This window comes from Mustela nigripes, chromosome 4 (genome assembly GCF_022355385.1).
Source record: "Mustela nigripes isolate SB6536 chromosome 4, MUSNIG.SB6536, whole genome shotgun sequence".
Classification (NCBI taxonomy): domain Eukaryota; kingdom Metazoa; phylum Chordata; class Mammalia; order Carnivora; family Mustelidae; genus Mustela; species Mustela nigripes.
Window position 1 is genome coordinate 182993584 of NC_081560.1, and position 17374 is coordinate 183010957.

Sequence of the window (17374 nt, forward strand, 5' to 3'; positions counted from 1 at the left end):
CGAATTATCCGCAAACGAACGAAGCCTATTTTTAAAGATTCCTGGGCTGCGAAGCTCTAGGAGATGACATCAGAGAACTCCCAGTTCCTCCCCCGCGCCTCCCGCCCCGCTCCGAACCAAGCCCCTCCATCCTCAAAGACTACCAATCCCAGGAGGCGCCGCAGCGCAGGGGCCCAGAGCTCCGCGCGCAGCCCGCCCCGACGCGCCCAGGCCACCTCCTCTGGAACCAGGAAGACGCCCGATGCCCGGCCCGCCACGCCGCAGGGATCCGCGCGGGGCGTGCCGGGACTTGTAGTCTCCGCGGGCTGGGAGTGCCGGCTCCGGAATCTCGGCGGCCGTCTGGGGGCTGAGGCGGCGCGGGCACGCGTGCGCAGTGTGTGGACGGGCCGTCGTGGGCGCCACTCCGGCAGTTCGGTGCCTGTGGGAGCCGCGGCCGCGGCTGCGCGAGTGCTGCGGGCCGAGGGCCGACGTGAAGTTGGGCGTGAGGAGCGCGGCCGCACCGGGGCGGGGTGGGCGGGGCCGGGCTCCGGGAGCGCCGCGCCGACTGAGGCGAGCAGGGAGGCGGCCGCGCGTCCGCCGAGGGGCCGGCGGGCGCTGGTGAGTGCGGGGCGGCGGGCGACGCAGGGTCCCGGGCTGCCCCGCGGCCCCTCTCCCCGTGTGTCCGCCGCGCGCGGCTGCACCTGGGCGAGGCCGCGGCGCCGGCTCACCTGCTCGCGGGCTCCGGGGCGGCGGGAGGGGGCGGCGTCCTCTTCCCGCGACTCCTTTTTATTGTTTTCCTGACCTCAGCCCTCGGCGGCGTCCGGCGGGGGAGGGCGGGGAGGCGGGCGGCGATCGGGGTCGCCGACGAGCTGGTCCGGGGCTCTGCTGGAAAGGACGGTCGCGCGCTGCTCCCGGGCGCCCTGCGAGGGACAGCTGTCCGGGGATTCCCGGCGGGCGACGCCTGTCGGCGTGGCTCGACTCCAGGGCTGTGCCCCGGGGGGCTCCACTGCCTTGGGCATCGTTCTCTACTGTCTTCCTGCGCTTTCACTTTAGGGCTCGCGGAGTCAGCAGTCGACTCCGCCCTGTGCCTCAGAATCATGCTTTACCTTCGCACCTTAATGGTGCGGATGACCAGTGCGAGCGTTGAAAGTGACTTGCCCAAGGTCACGCAGGTAGGACCAGGGAGGCCAGCAGAAAGAGCCCTGGTCTTTCAGCCTCGTGGCCAGCTGCCCGCCGCAGCGCCTTGGGGAGGTCCTGAGTGGTTTGTGGTTTATTTCAGATGCTTTCTGTTGACCCTCCTGGATAGATCATCAGGAGGGAAAGTGTTGTCAGGGTGAAAACGGTCCTGTTATTTACAGCCTTTATAGCCTTTGTCGAATTCTAGTTACGCTGAGTCCCAAAGCAGAGCATCTGCCCTTCGCGGGGCACTGGATTGTTCTGTTGGGGCGGCAGATGTGAGAGGAGGTTCGGGGAAGAAATATGCAACGCAATTTGTGCCATTTTTCTCTCCCTTTCCCCCTACCAGCCCTAGAATACTCGCTTTCTTACTTTACGATTGATTGCTGTCTGTTTCAGCAGGACTTTCTTTGCTTTAATGAAGTCATCGCCTTTGTGAATTAGTTTTCTAACTAGAAAATCTTATTTCCTGTGTGTTTAATGACTGGAACAAGTAGTGCTCTCTGAGGTTTATAACCATTGTCTTTTATCTTAGAGCTACTGATCAGTCTGCTTTATTACCCCGCCAAGGACTCAGCTTGCATACTTTCTATGTGAGTTTAATGCCATTGAAACACTTTTTACAGCGAAATTTGGCTAAGCTTTATATGAATCGGAGAGAAACTTGAAGAAAATCATTCTGTAAAGCTACGTTTTTCTTCGTAATGTGAAGGACTTGAAGAACTATTATTTCAAAAATAGATTAATTCTGACTAAAATGCCTGTAACGTTTCATATTCCTCATTTTCATATTAATACACTTGTGGCAAAAAATATTTCCCCAAATAGAGTTTCTTCAAATAATCCTCATCTTAACCAAATCTTCCCAAGGAAGATTACATCTTAGAATGTTTATGTATTTAAACAAGAATGTCTGAGCTTAGCAGAATTTGAGTTAATGGTTAATTTATTTTATAGTGCTATAAACCCCACAGAATATCCATTGATGGGCTTCTCTTGAAGAGAGAGCCGTATCAAGGAGTATCAAGGGATATAGCTTCGAATTTGCTTTTTGTGGTTAAGTAGTGGGTAACTTCTGTGACTTAAGAAGATGTGATTTATATGTGCCGAAACGGCTTCACATGGCACTTTATCTTGCTAGTTACTAGTTTTATGGTTGCTTTGGGGAGGAGGGAAGTAACAGGTTTGTATCTTTTTATTCTCCTCTTTTAGCAATGTAGCAAAATAGGAAAGAGAGGTGGTGTGTCAATTTGAGTTTGTCCTAGACCCATAGAGACAGTAAAACAGGATAAGTATACAATTGTTAGGAAACTGCTATGAGTTCATAAGCCGGAAGGACCTTTTTAGAAATGTTTAAGGACTTTGAGAATAGCACTGGGATATTTTCTTTAAAAAGCCACTATGGGCAGTCCTCCCCTGTTTGTTGTTAACATATAGGATGTGGCAATATTGAATTCTCCTCGGAAAATATTTGGGAAAGATGGAAGCATTTTATATTTTTGTAGAGGCTTTTCCTCTAGAAATATCTAATGCAGCTTCAAAACAAAACAAAAGACTCACTTAAGCCTCAAAGTTTTTATAGTCCTACCATAAAACTTCCAGTTAATTTGACTGTATGATAACTTGTAACCCAGAGTGAAATCTATGAAATAATTTATTAGTGTAATTTAAGTTTGACTTCGATACTGAAATATTGCTAGATGTTAAGTTGTTGTTCTTGTTTAAATAATTCTGTCATTTAAGAATGAAGAGAGATCATTTTCTGAATACAGTATAGTAATTATTCAGATGAGATAACAGTTAACACTCTGCTTTCATGAGATTGAAAACTTCAAATGTCATAGTAGTGGTAACTGCCTCAGCTTTGGGCTGAAGTAATAGAGAAGTACTACTTCTTCACATGCTTGAGCATTTTGCTTTTGTTAATAGTAAATTTTGATTTTAAATTTCCAGATTCTCATATTTCTGATCTGCAATAATATAATAAAATGGTTTCAGTAGGAAATAAATATTAAAACCGAGTTAATTATTTTCACCATTTGTAGGTACACAGCATTTAGAAAGGTATTAACATGGTATCAAAGAATTCTTAGGGCAGAAACTTCTGGTGGTTTTAGATGCTTGTCTGTAATGCTTAATTATTTTTAGAAACATAAAAATATGGGATGTTTTTATTTAAAAATAAAAATTCATGTTGATACTTGTTATAGCAGTAGGACTCAGTTATGCTTAGTAACATTAAACCATTGAACTCTGAGTAATATTTTCTCCTAGTAGCTGCTCTGTAATAAAGAATATTTCAGCTTATAATTAATTCCTAGAAGATATTTAAGCAAACATATTTGCTATTTATTTTTATAAGCCTTTTGATTAGTTGAATTGCTTTGAATGCAGGGAAAGAGTGTTTTTGAGGATTTTGTATCAGAATTTAAATTGAAATGTCTTTTGACTGTAAAAGAAAATCAGTATCAGTTGGGATTTTTTTAGCATTAAATAAACCTTTGAGTCTTAAGTATTTTTTCCTATGGAAATCTTATTATTGTCAGTCTGACAGTTTTATTTTTAAAAAAGTTGTGGTTTTACCCTTTTATATAGTCTAGCCTCTTACAGTTTAACCATTGAACTCTGGATTCTGTGAAGAAAGGACAATCCCTTGAAGAAAGGACAATCTCAGGCACTTAGAACTAGAAGCAATCTCAGAGGACTTCTAATGTAGCATCTTACCCAGTACAGTAAATCCCCCATGGGAATTTTCATGTCTGGTGTTTCCTCTCATTACTAAGGACAGTGATGATGTTCCCTGTATCATCAGGTTATTGAGTAGTCTGAGCTTGGTGAAAACAAACAGAAGACAATTTTATTTTTCACCATTCACTGCTTTGAACGGTGATATGTAGGGTCTTCCTCTTTCCCCTTTCTCCCCGCTCATCATATCACGGACAAATGAGAGCTTTTCCATCATTTACAGCTATTAAAACTCTAGTCTTTCTCTTTCAGTTTAAACTTTCAGTCTCCTAGTCAATTTCAAGTTCCTCCCCTACCCCAGTGTTGGGCACTTATTACTTAAAATACTTGGACTGGGGAGGAATTGTGGTATGCTCCCAGAATTCCTCTTTCTCTTTCCTCTTCTGGGATCTACTTGGTCAGGGACTTGTAAGAAGAAAAATGGAAAAGGACAAGTCTATCTTACTGGGTGCTGTTAAAGCCCTCTTTTGATTAGCGATGGCAAGCCATTGATGTCCACTGATAGGCATCTGCACTGGAATTTTTGGTGAGCTCTCACAGAGAGACTCCCCAGTGCCCCTAATTCCTGGATTTGAAATTTGCTTTGGGCCTATACGGCAACCTCCTTGTCCGTGACCTGTCAGTCCCACCCCCTGGTTCCTAGGAGTTTGTGTGGGGGTGAGGTACTTTGGGGATCTTTTCTTTCCATAGCCAGATTTTTTGATAACGGCAAGACAGCTCAAGTCTAGCTACCTCCTGCAGCTTCCACTTAACCCACTGGAAACTCACTTCCTTGTGATACGAAGCGGGTGGTATGCTAGCTGCATAAATCTGTGCCCCTTTTTGTGCCCTTACATTTCTTGTTAATTTTTTTTGTCCCCCTGCTCAAATAGGTACAGATCAGACTCAGTCTGCTTCTTAAGTAGACATTGAACTGAAGAATGGGATGCCAGTCTCTCCTACGTGTAAACTCTTCTTGGTGATTCTCTTAGAGGGCTCCTGCCATTGTTTTGGGGTAAATACCTCCTTCCTTTCCGTGTCTTCTCCCTGAAGACTTGGAAGCCTTCAAATTTTTTCCCTCTCTTCTGTCAAATGTTTCTATCAAGTGACGGTAAAGTGTTGATTATGGTGCCAGAGTCCTCAGTGGTATGTTTGTGAGGGAAGGGGTGTCAGTGCTGGGTTTCCCAGATGTTTGATCCTTGATGTCTGTATATCCTCAGCTTTGAGCTTGATAGCAAATTTGGGACAACAAGGCTAGTCCCACTCAACAATGGTTAAAAATAATAGTGAAGCCCTGTGAGCCTAGTGCCATCTCACTGTGCAGAATTTAATTTTTCCTTTTTTTTGTCTGTGTCTCCGTGATTTTTGTTTTGTTTTGATTTTTTGACTTACTCTCTGGGTCCTGACTGATGATGTATTAACTGTGAAAATGTTAATTGATGGCTGATTGTATGATCTAACTATACCTTAGAGTGAGGATACATTTGGGGAAAGGTTTTAATAATATACTTTTATCTATTCTTGCCTCATATCAGGTTTACTAAATATATAAATACAAATAGAAATATAGTGTTTGAAACTTTTACTTTCCATCGGCTAAGCAAACCAGTTAGTTAAATCTGCCAAAGGATTTCTTGTCTAACGGCTAGCTTTCTGTCTAGAAACTGTAATATTAATATTCATTGCAAAAACACGGATGGATCTAGAGGGTATAATGCTAAGTGAAATAAGTCAGTCTGGTAAAGACAAATACCGTATGATTTCACTCATGTGGAATTTAAGATGCAAAGTAAATGAACGAAGAAAAAAACCCCAGGTTTTTAAATACAGGGAACAAACTGGTGGTTGCTAGAGGGGAGGTGGGCGTGGGTGGGGTAAAGTAGGTGAAGGGCGTGAAGAGTACACTGACTGCTGTGAGCACTGAGTAATGTATAGAATTGTTGAATCACCATATTGTATACTTGAAACTAACATAACACTCTGTGCTGATTATACTTGAATAAAACCATTGTGGAGGAAGAAAGTATTTGTTGGAATCATTATGGACTCCTTAATACTTCATTCAACAAATAGTTATTGAGTGCCTTCCATGTAGCAGGCACCGTTTTAAGCATTGAAGAAACAATAGTAAATCCAAAAAAAAAAAAAAAAATCACTGCTCTTGTGGAGCCTACAATTCGAGTGTGGGGAAACAGACAAGAAACAGGTAAATAAGTAAATGATATTGTTTGTTAGCCCCAAATGCCAAGGAGAATAAAGTTGGAAAGGGAGACAGGACAGTACAGCAGTACAGTTCACATTTGCAATTTTAGATAGTGTCAAGATAGGGTGTCACTCTTTCTCTGAGAAGGTCTATTTGAGTTCAAAGGCCCTGATTGGGAAGCTTGTCTGACATAGTAGGGAGTCCAGTAGCCAGATGAGTGACCAAGGGGGAACTGGGATAAGGTATGGGGCATGTAGGTGAAGCCTGTATGTCTTTGTAAGGGCTTTGGTTTTTTACTTGAATGAGATGAGATCACATTGAAACAATGGTTCTTAAACTTGGCTGAACATTAGAATTAATCTGGGGAGATTGAAAAAGGTACTAATGTCTAGATCTCATCTCTAGAGTGTCTTTTTTTTTTTAATTTTTATTTATTTAAATAATTTAAACACTCAACCTAGGGCTCAAACTTAGAACCCTTGAGCTCAGCAGTCACATCTGTTTCTGACTGAGCCAGCCAGGTCCCCCCCCCCCCCCCCGGCTCCAGAGTTTCTGATTTAATTGGGATGGGGGGTGTCCAGCCTTGGCATCAGGATTTTTAACAATCCCTCGGTAATTCTAATAAGTAAAGTTAAAGAGTTTTGGACAGGGTGACGTTACCTAGTATTGAAGAATCTGGGCTCCAGAACTAGACTCCTTTGGTTTGAATCTGAGCTGTGCCATTTCCTAAACCTGTGACCTTGGGCAAGTAATTTTTAAAATTTCCTGTGCTTTGTTTTTCATTTGTAAAGTTATTCTAAGTATTAAGCTAATATTTAAATATTTGGAACAGTGCATGGCCAGTAGTAATACGGGTTTACTGAATAAACACTTAAATATATGTCTTAATGGAATCACTCAGCTGTGTTGAGACTAGAGTGAAGGAGGCAAGGACAGAAGCAAGGAACAGTCAGCTAGCTGAGAGATGATGGTGGCTTGGACCACAGTGGCAGCAGTGTAAGTGATCAGAAGTAGTGGGATTCTGGATATTTACAAGATGGAACCAATAGGATTTGCTGATCTGTTGGATGTGTAATGAGAGAGAAAGAAGATTCATTCCAGTCTGACTCTAAGATATTTTGCCTGAACAGCTGGAAGAAGGGAGTGGTTGTTTATTGAGATGGGGAAGACCGAGACAACAGGTTTCTAAGGGGGAATGGTTGATGCTGTTTGTTTAAGTTTGAGATGTCTGTTAGATAAGTAAGTAGATATGTAGACAGTTGTATACATGAGTCTGCAGTTCAGCTGGATGTCCAGAGCTAGAGATAGCTGTTGGAAGCCATCTGTATGTAGACTTAGGTAAACAAGTGAGCTCACCTAGGGCATGGGCAAAATACATGAACAGATACGAACATTACTTCATTTAGTTTATGAACACTAAAACTGAAAATGGTTTCAGAATTAATAATACCAAGTGGGATTACTGGGTTATGGGGTAAATGCATGTGTGATTTTGTTAAATAGTGCTGTATTCATCTCAATAGGGTTGCACCATTTTGCCTTTTCATGAGCAATGTAAGAGTCCCTGAGTTCTAATAACTTCACCAATATAGTGTATTGGCAGGCTTTTGACTTTTGGCCAGTTTGATAGGTGAGAAATGGTATCTCTCTAACACAGATTTTTTTCCATTGTGAAGGGTTGTGAACATCCACAGAAGCCTAGGATTGTATAACTATAGAACCCATCAAGTAGTTCCAACAACTATCAGGCCAGGCCATGCCTCCTTCATTCCCTACCCCTAGATTATGCAGGTACTATTTTATGTATCAGTAGATACCTCTGATAAGGATTCATTTTCTTGGTGACATAACCATAATAACATTATCACACTGAAAATAAAGACCCATTTTCTTAATATAGTTAGGCAGTATGCTAATACCAGTTGTCTTTTCTTTTTAAAGATTTCATTCATTTATCTGACACATACACAGAGAGAGAGAGAGAGACAGCTGGAGAGGGAACACAAGCAGGGGCAGAGGGAGAGGGAGAAGCGGACTCCCTGCCAAGCAGCGAGCCAGATGCAGGGCTCGATCCCAGGACCCCGGGATCATGACCTGAGCTGAAGGCGGATGCCTAACGACTGAACCATCCAGGCGCCCCCTAATATCAGTTTTCTTAAATATGTCAGTGTTTTCAAAGCTTATTTAAAACATTTTTTAAAGATTTTATTTACTTGAGAAAGAGTGAGAGATTGGATTTTGCTATTTGAATACCCGTGGTATGGTTTAACATGTTCTCTCCCTGTTTTTTTGTGTTCCCTGTCAGTTGGTATTAGATCTAGAGGTTTGGGTCAGATTCAGGCATTTTATTTTCAGAGGTGTTTTGTAAGTACTATCATGTTCTTAGGCACATGAAGTCTGCTTACCTTTTTTTTTTTTTATGGTGTCCGTGGCAATGCCTACTGTATCTCTATTATTTTGAGATTTTTCTTATTATGAATGAAGTCAAGCATCTTTTTATTTTTAAGGGCCATTTTAATATCTTTTTTGCAGAATATCTGTTCATGGATTTTGCCCATTTTTCTCTTGAACTTCTGATATATTTCCCTTGACTTTTTTTGCAAGCTCTTTAAATGCTAAGGAGATGAGCCCTTTATGATGATGTAAGTTGTAAATATTTTCTACCGGTTTTGATTTTGCTTATCAGGTTTTTGCCATGCAAAAGCTTTTTTAAAAAAGTGATGCATGGTCAGTTTTATCAATAAATTTTTTATTGCTACTGGATTTTTTAACTTAACTTTTTGGAACTTTAAGTTACATACAATAAACTATCCGTTTAAAGCTTACAGTTTGATGAGTTTTGATTATATTGTGGCATGTGGCTGTAGTTCCTTTACACAGTAGAATGCACTTCATTGTATAGACAAATTACGTTTTATTTATCTCCATGTGTTGATGAACATTTGGGTTGTTTCTAGTTTGAGGCTATTAGAAATAAAACTGCTCTAAATATTAGTGAATTAGTCATTGCATAAATATATGTTTTCATTTCTCTTGCATTAATACCTGGGAATGGAATGGCTGGGTCAGAGGTTAGGTGTATTATTTTGGTTTTATTGCCAGAACTTTCCCCAGAGTGGTTGTATCATTTTACATTCCCATCAACAGTGCAGAAATTCTGGATGTGCCACATCTTTGACAACATTTCATGTTGTCATTTAGCTTAATTTTAGCCATTTGGAGAGTGTATATGATATCTTTTTAAAATTTAGGATTATTGATGTATAATTTACATACAGTAAATTGTACTCATTTTAGGGCACAGTTCTGTAAGTTTTTTTTTTTTTTAAAGATTTTATTTATTTATTTGACAGACAGAGATCACAAGTAGGCACAGAAGCAGGCAGAGAGAGAGGAGGAAGCAGGCTCCCCGCTGAGCAGAGAGCCTGATGTGGGGCTCGATCCCAGGACCCTGAGATCATGACCTGAGCTGAAGGCAGAGGCTTTAACCCACTGAGCCACCCAGGCGCCCCTCTGTAAGTTTTAACATGCGCATATAGTTGTGTAAGCTCCATCACAATCAGGATACACAACAGTTACATCATCAAAAATATTTGATTTATGTTCCTTTGTGGTCCTTTTCCTTATCCCAAGCCCTAGCAATTCTTTTTTTTCCCAATATTTATTATTTATTATTTTAGAGAGAGAGAGGAGGGGGAGGGGCAAAGGGAGAGAATCTCCAGCACACACTCCACTGAGTGCAGAGGGAGCTCTGTGCAGAGCTCGATCTCATGACCTGAACCGAAACCAAGAGCTAGACACTTAACCAACTGAGCCACCCAGGTGCCCCTCAAGCCCTAGCAATTCTGTTCTGTCTTTTAGCACTGTAGTTTGTTTTGTTTTTTAACTCGTATGCAGTAGAGTTTACTCTGTGGTAAACTCTGGGCCTGAGTTTTGATGAATGCATTGCGTAAGGATACATCCCAGCACAATTAAGATGCAGAACAGTTCCATCACTACAAAAATTACCAGCCCCTCCCTTCATTTACTGGTTTGTTCCCTGTCCCAATAGCCTTTTTGGTCTGGCTTCTTTCACTTAGCGACGGTAGATTCAAGATTTACTTAGGTTGTATGTATCTGTGGTTTGTTCCTTTGTATTGCTAAGCAGTGTTCCATCATATTGGTTGTACCACAGTTTATTCGTTTATGGGTCAAGGGACATTTGGGTTGTTTCTGCTTTTTACCAGTTAAAAGTAATGTTGCTGTAGACATTTGTACAGATTTTTGTGCAAACACAGCTTTCAGTTCACAGTAGGATTGCTGGGTCATATTGTAGTGGTATGTTTAACTTTATGAGAAACTGTGAAAATTGTTCATCCAAGTTGCTGTACCATTTTGCATTCCCACCAGCAACGTATTAGAGGGAGTTCACTTGTTCCACATTCTTTTTTTTTTTTTTTAAAGATTTTATTTATTCATTTGACAGACAAAGATCACAAGTAGACAGAGAGGTAGGCAGAGAGAGAGAGAGGAGGAAGCAGGCTCCCCGCTGAGCAGAGAGCCCGATGCGGGACTCGATCCCAGGATCCTGGGATCATGACCTGAGCCGAAGGCAGCGGCTTAACCCACTGAGCCACTCAGGCACCCACTTGTTCCACATTCTTGTCCGCATTTGATATTGTCAGGTTTGGTGTTTTTTGGCTTGTTTTTGGTTTAGCCATTCTATTAGGTTTGTTGGGATATCTCATGGTTTGTATTTGCAGTACTTTCCTGACTAATAATCGTGAACATCTTTTCATGTGCTTGCTTACTCTTTGTGTCTTCGTTGACTATTTGTTACTATTTGTCTTTTCAGGGTTTGGTTTTTTTGCCATTTTCCTGTTTAGTCACTTCTCTTACTATTGAATTATAATAATTTCTTGCCTGTTCTTTGATATCAGTTATTTGATAGACATATATGTACTGAATATTTTTCTCATCCTGTGACTTGTCTTTTGGTTTAACAGTGTCTTTCAAAGAGCAGTTTTTAATTTTTTTAAGTCCAATATAATAACTAGGATATTGCTCATCCTCTTTGTGTCTTAATTAAGAAATCTTTGTGTACTCCCAAGGTCATGAACACTTTCTCCTATATATTTTTTAGAAGCTTTATTGTTGTAGCTTTTGTGTTAGGTCTGTGATTAATTTTGTTACATTTTTTCCCACATAAATACCTAATTGTTCTAGCACCATTTGTTGAAAAGACTATTCTTTCCCTGTGGAATTGCCTTGGCATCTTTGTTGAAAATCAACTGACAATATATATGTAAGAGTCTGTTTCTGTATTCTAAGCTGTTCCACTGATTTATCTTCTTCTTCTTTTTTTTTCCCCGAATCTGTCCTACATTGTCTTTATTGCTATAGCATTTTTGTAAGTCTTAAAATCAAATATTGTAAGTAATCCTACTCCATTCTTTGGGAAAAAGACTTGGCTACTTATTTATTTATTTGAAACATAGAGGGAACATAAATAGGGGGAGCAGCAGGCAGAGGGAGAAGGAGAAGCAGGCTCCCTGCTTAGCCGGGAGCCTGACACGGGGTTAGATCCCAGGACGTCTCAGGACCTGAGCCAAAGGCAGCCACTTAATGACTGAGCCACCCAGGTGCCCCATAGATTGGGGTTTTCTAGGTCATTTGCATTTCAGTATATATCATAATACATATCATGTTCTCTATTTTTATAAAATATTCTGGACTTTTTATTGGATTATTATATCACTACTTCATTCTTTTCTGTATCTGTGTTGGATGGATCACATGTTTAACTATTCACCTGTTGACAAGCATGTGGGTTGTTTCCACTTCTTGGCTATTGTGAACAGTGCTGCTATTAATATTTATGAGTAGCTGTTATCACTTCTTTTGGGTGTATATCTAGGAGTGGAAATGCTGAGTTGTATGGTATTTCTGTGTTCAACTTTAGAAGAACTACTAAACTGTTTTACACAGCTCTTGTACCATTTTAGTGTGAGGGGTTCCAGTTTTTCCACATCTTTGCTAACACTTGTTACTTTCTTTTAATTATCACCATCCTGGTGGGTATAAAGTAGTATCTCACCGTGGTTTTGATTTACATTTCCCTAATTACAGGGAAATGTAATGATACTGAGCATCTTTTGTGTTCTGTTTGGCCATTTGTGTATCTTCTTTGGGCAAATTGTCTTTTCAAGTCCTTGCCTATTTTTTATTTGGATTGTTTATTATTGAATTATAAGAGCTATTTATATATTCTAGATACTAGACCTTTGTCAGGTACATAATTTGTGAATATTTACTCCCATTCTGTAGATTCTTTTTTCATTTTCTTGATGTTCTTTGATGCAAAACAGCTTTTAGTTTTGGGGCTCCTGGGTGGCACAGTGGGCTAAGCGTCTGACTCTTGGTTTCAGCTCATGTTGTGGTCTTGGGGTCCTGAGATTGAGCGCAGTGTTGGGCTCTAGCTCAGTGCAGCGTCTGCTTAAGTTTCTCTCTTCCCTTCCCTACCCTGGTTGCACACTCTCTCTCTCAAAGAAAAAAAAAAAGCTTTTAGTTTTTATGAAGTCCAGTTTAGCTTATTTTTTCTTTTGTTGTTCATATTTTTGATGTCATATCTAATAATTCATTGCCAAATCCAAGGTCATGAATATCAGCCTCCATGTTTTCTTAAAGTATGGTTTTAGCTATCTTACATTCAGACTGTTAATCTATTTTGAGTTAATTTTCATGTAGTGTGACGAGGGGTCAAATCTTCCCCGTTGCATGACGTTGGCACCTTTGTTAAAAATCAGTTGGCCATGTAGGTATGGGTTTGTCCAGGGTCTCAGGACTATTCCTTTGGTGTGTGTCTGTCCTCATGGCACCACTCAGGTGGTTAGTTTTTTACTGTTGGATACAGGTACACCTGGACGGTATGTGGGTTAGGCTCCAGACTACTACAATAAAGCAAATACCAAAATAAAGCAAGTCAAATGAATTTTTTGGTTTTCCTGTGCATATAAAAGTTACTTTCACACTATATTGTAGTCTGTTAAGTGTACAACAAGATTACATCTAAAGAAAACAATGTACATATCTTAATTTAAAAACCCTTTCTTGCTAAGAAAATGCTAACCATCATTTGTGCTTTCAGCGAGTCATAATCGCTGATCACAGGTCACCAGGACAAATATTATAATAATGAAAAGATTTGAAATATTGTGAGAATCACCCAGGTGTGCCACACAGACACCAAGTGAACAGATGCTGTTAGAAAAACGGTGCCAGTAGACTTGGCTCCATGTAAGGTTTGCCACAAACTTCCAGTTTGTAAAAAACACAGTGTCTGGAAGTGCAGTAAAGTGAAGCACAAAAAAATGAGGTGTGCCTGTACGTTAGTATAGTGTATTAATTTTCCAAGTTTTGATCACATTTTAGAAATTTTAAAAATGTTGGGTAAGTTCATTAAAGGAATTATCTTCTTGAAGTGCCAGATTTATAACAACACACATACATGACCTTAGTGGATAATTTTGTTTAAAAATTTTTGGTGTATCTTATTACTGCTCTGGATGCATACAGAGTAGTGTTTAGATACGCAGTGTATCAGGATGTGTTCTAATTGAATTTTCATTGTGGGTGAAACAACCTTGAGCCGTTATGTAGAGACTTAGTTATGTATATACATTCAGCCTGCCAAAAGCTGTTGGTGCCGGCTCTAGAAGAGCCGGAATAGGGACAGTCTGCAGCTTGCATCCACGAGGATGGAGTCACATATGTGCCATTTCTAGAGAAGAAAATTGGCTGGGAACTCTGCTTTTTACTCAAGTCATGGTTTTTAACTCTAATCAGTACAACAGAAATTTTAGTACTGTAAGAATCAGAATATGATGTGTTTCTGAAGTCTCTTAGTCTGTAACTTCTCTCTTCTCTTTTCCTCCCCATAATTATTTACTGAAGAAATTGGGCTGTTTGTCCTGCTGTTTCCCCACAGTCTGGCTTTGGCTTAGTGAAACCCTGTGGTGCAGTTTACTATGTTCCTCTGCGTTCTTTATTTCCTGTAAGTTGGGAGTTTGACATAGGGAGATCTAGAGACTGGATCCGATTCAGATAAAAACTTTTTTTTCCTTAGTACATATTCACTTCATAGGTGATGTTTGTGTCTTCCCTCAGGAGGCACATAATACTGCTTATCTCTCTTTTTCATGGTGTTAATTTTCCTATGATTCATTTTAGTTGTAGCAATTCAAAGAGCTTTAGAGAAAGTGTGGTGTAAATGTTAAGATATGAGCTCTAGAGCCCGGGAATCTGGGTTCTCTAATCTTTGAGAGTCACTTTCCCTTGTGGGCGTTGAGTCTTATCTGTGAAATGGGGACATGATTCCTATGATGGGGTTGTTCTGAGGATTCCGTGAGAAAACGCGTGGAAAAGAACCTTGCACAGAGCCTGGCATCTAGTTAGTGGCCAATAAGTGTTAGCAATTGTTTTTCTGTGAACTTAAAAATACTCTGTAATAATCTGAAAGGTAGATTATCTGGACTTATAAGTGAGGAAATTGAAGTTTGGATAGCTAATTTTTGGGCTCATCTGGGTGTGTTTGGGGAGAAAAGTCGGTCAGTTAATGCAGTGGAGGTGAACCGCTCTTCTCTGTTCCAGGCAGTGTGTAGAGCTGTACTTAGTAACCACTCACAAGAAGCTTGTGGTTTTGCCCATGCTTTGTACATACCCACATGTACGTCCCCCACCTCAGGTTGGGAAGGAGGCTCTTTGTTAAACAAGTTGTAAATAGCACATTTTCGGTTTGAAGTCCACTGAGAAGTACTTACTGTCAAATGTTTTGTTTTACAGTGTAATGTTCAGGCTCAGAAATGCCTTATGTGGATCGACAGAATCGCATTTGTGGTTTTCTAGACATCGAGGAAAATGAAAACAGTGGGAAGTTCCTTCGAAGGTACTTCATACTGGATACCAGAGAAGATAGTTTCGTGTGGTACATGGATAACCCACAGGTTTGTGAAATCCAGATGGTCGCCTTTTTTCAAATCACGCGAGAATTTTAATTATTAATATAGCTAATATACTGTATGGCTGTTAGGATTTGTTTTCCCAAACAATCTACGTTTAGATTTATTTCTCCTGGCTGCATTCTTCCTGTCCTGCATGTTCAACCCTGCTGTCCTACTTGAATTTCAGATGGAACTAAGTTTATTTGTGCATGCGTATATGTGTCCCACCCCCCTCGAGAAATGCTGTCCCTGGTAGAAAATTCTGAAATCATTTAAATTTAAGATACTGTCTCTGGGATAGAGACCGCTGTCTTTGGTAAAGAAACTGCCTGAGCTAGTTGCCACTCTTGTACACATGTGTAGCCCTTTCATGTTGTGACAGATTTGAGAGTCAGCCGTGTAATGCCATTCATGGATTGAAATCCACTTGGATTTCATTGTTGCTTTTCAAATCATTGGGGAAATGTCATAAATTAAAAATTAGAATCTCCATTTTAAGATCTGTGAAAGACCTTGGATTAGAGATCATCTAATGAGTAGTTTTTTTTGGAGTATGTAAACAAGAGTTTATTAAGGCACAAAATAAATTATTATTATAACTTTAAAAATATAAACTATTTCTTAAATGAGTAGTTTTAAGTTTTCTCTCTCTGTGAATCTCTTCATTCAAATTGGGATGGATGTTGCAAGGTTGAGTCCCTAGCAAACGTCTAAGCTGATTCTGTCTAGTGGCTGAGGGACTTGGAGTTCAGGGAGGAGTGGGGACTGGTGGGAGGTTCCATTCTGTTTCACAGAGAAGGAACTAGACCCCCTGAGAAGCAATCTAATGTTCTTTACCACCCTGTACTTACTTCAGGTTAGACAAAATACTTATGTACTAATGCATTTATATTTGTTTACACAGAATTCAAGTTGTAAGGGCTATAGTACAAATTCCACCTCCTCTTCAATGCAGGAAGCCTGTCTACCCCTGATCTTCACTTTAGCTGTTGGTTCAATTACACATTATGAAAAAGTACTTGTGCTATTTGAGACACTTTTGTTATTATTTCTTCTGTGAGCCAAAATCTCTTTGCTTGTATCTGCTGCCTATACTGTGTCCCTGTTTCTCCATAAAGTAAGTTTAGTCCTTTATCCAGACACGACCTTTCAAATTTTAGAGGATAATTTGTATTTTAATTCAGTGTAGATCATTTGAGTTCTGACTTTGATACTTTTTCCTAGGAACTGTCTACTCTCTGTCCTTATTCTTACAGAGCTTACTGACACTGTTTTACTCCCTTATCTCTGGGTGTAACCACCTTTCTTGGGTGGTAGTAACCTGGCTGTGCAACTACGATGATTATTATCTTTACTTACTGGGCCAGAGTCCGTGGAAGAAGGAGCAGGTCAGCAGAAATCAAAAGTCCATGTTTATTTATTTTTGTATTTTTTATAGAAATCAGATTTCTCCCCTTTATTACTCCACCGTTTTATCTGTGGCACAGTCCCCTCCCAAACTGTCTTTTGCAGAGTGGAAAGTAACTCAATTCCACTTGACTCCCTCTCACTGCTGGGTACTAGATCCTGGTTTCTGGTTCTCCTCATCTGCACGAGCCACTGCAGAGTCCTGGCCAGTGCTCTTCCGGTTTGTCTCTCTTCACAAGATCTGGGCGACTGACACATACGGATTCTTCCTAATTGCATTTAAAGCTCCTTGGTTGTTTCTCTTTCTTCATAATAATAGGTTCTCCCCTCAGAAGTCATCCTTTTATCAGCATTTCCCACTTAGAGCTAGAAGGTGGTGAGCACAAAATGGACTATTGTTATTATACCGAAGGAAACATGAATTTGGAATCAGAGTTAACGGACTTCATGGAGGTCATAGCATTCAAAATTGACCCAGAGGGTGGATATGATTTTGGCTGGGAGTTGGAGAAGTGGGTGTTCCAGTGCTCACAGAATAGCCCAGGCAAGAAGTCCAAGCAAGGAGGCCTGTGCCTATGTGGAGAATAGGGCCCTGTGGCTGTAGCCGGGAGAGTGTGTGTTAAAAGTTTGCACTCAGCTAGATCTTTCTCACATGAACTGATATTTTGTTTTTAAGAGTTTCAGGGTTTTTTTTTTTTTTTTTTTGAAGTTTGTTTATTGGGACACCTGGGTAGCTCAGTCTATTAAGCGTCTCTTTGGCTGTGTCTCTTTGGCTCAGGTCATGATCCCAGGGTCCTGGGATCGAGTGCTGCATTGGGCTCCCTGCTCAGTGGGGAGTCTGCTTCTCCCACTAACTGCTGCTCACTTGCTTGCTCTCTCTGTCTCTCTCAAATAAATTAAAATCTTT

General features: G+C 40.7%; 1 protein-coding gene across 6 annotated transcripts in view; it reads left to right on the forward strand.

Moving 5' to 3' along the window:
- The first annotated feature begins 267 nt into the window (after nucleotides 1-267).
- The window catches only part of PLEKHA1 (pleckstrin homology domain containing A1), a 55266-nt gene continuing 38159 nt past the window's right edge, over nucleotides 268-17374 (forward strand). For 3 of the 6 annotated variants that reach the window (XM_059398739.1, XM_059398742.1, XM_059398743.1), the window contains exons 1-2: nucleotides 510-597; nucleotides 14903-15063. In XM_059398739.1, coding sequence (XP_059254722.1) covers nucleotides 14923-15063 — 141 coding nt within the window. In that variant the 5' untranslated portion in view covers nucleotides 510-597; nucleotides 14903-14922. Of the gene's footprint in view, nucleotides 482-509; nucleotides 598-9455; nucleotides 9598-14902; nucleotides 15064-17374 lie in introns of those variants that run through there. The other 3 variants (XM_059398740.1, XM_059398741.1, XM_059398744.1) reach the window with 3 other exon arrangements.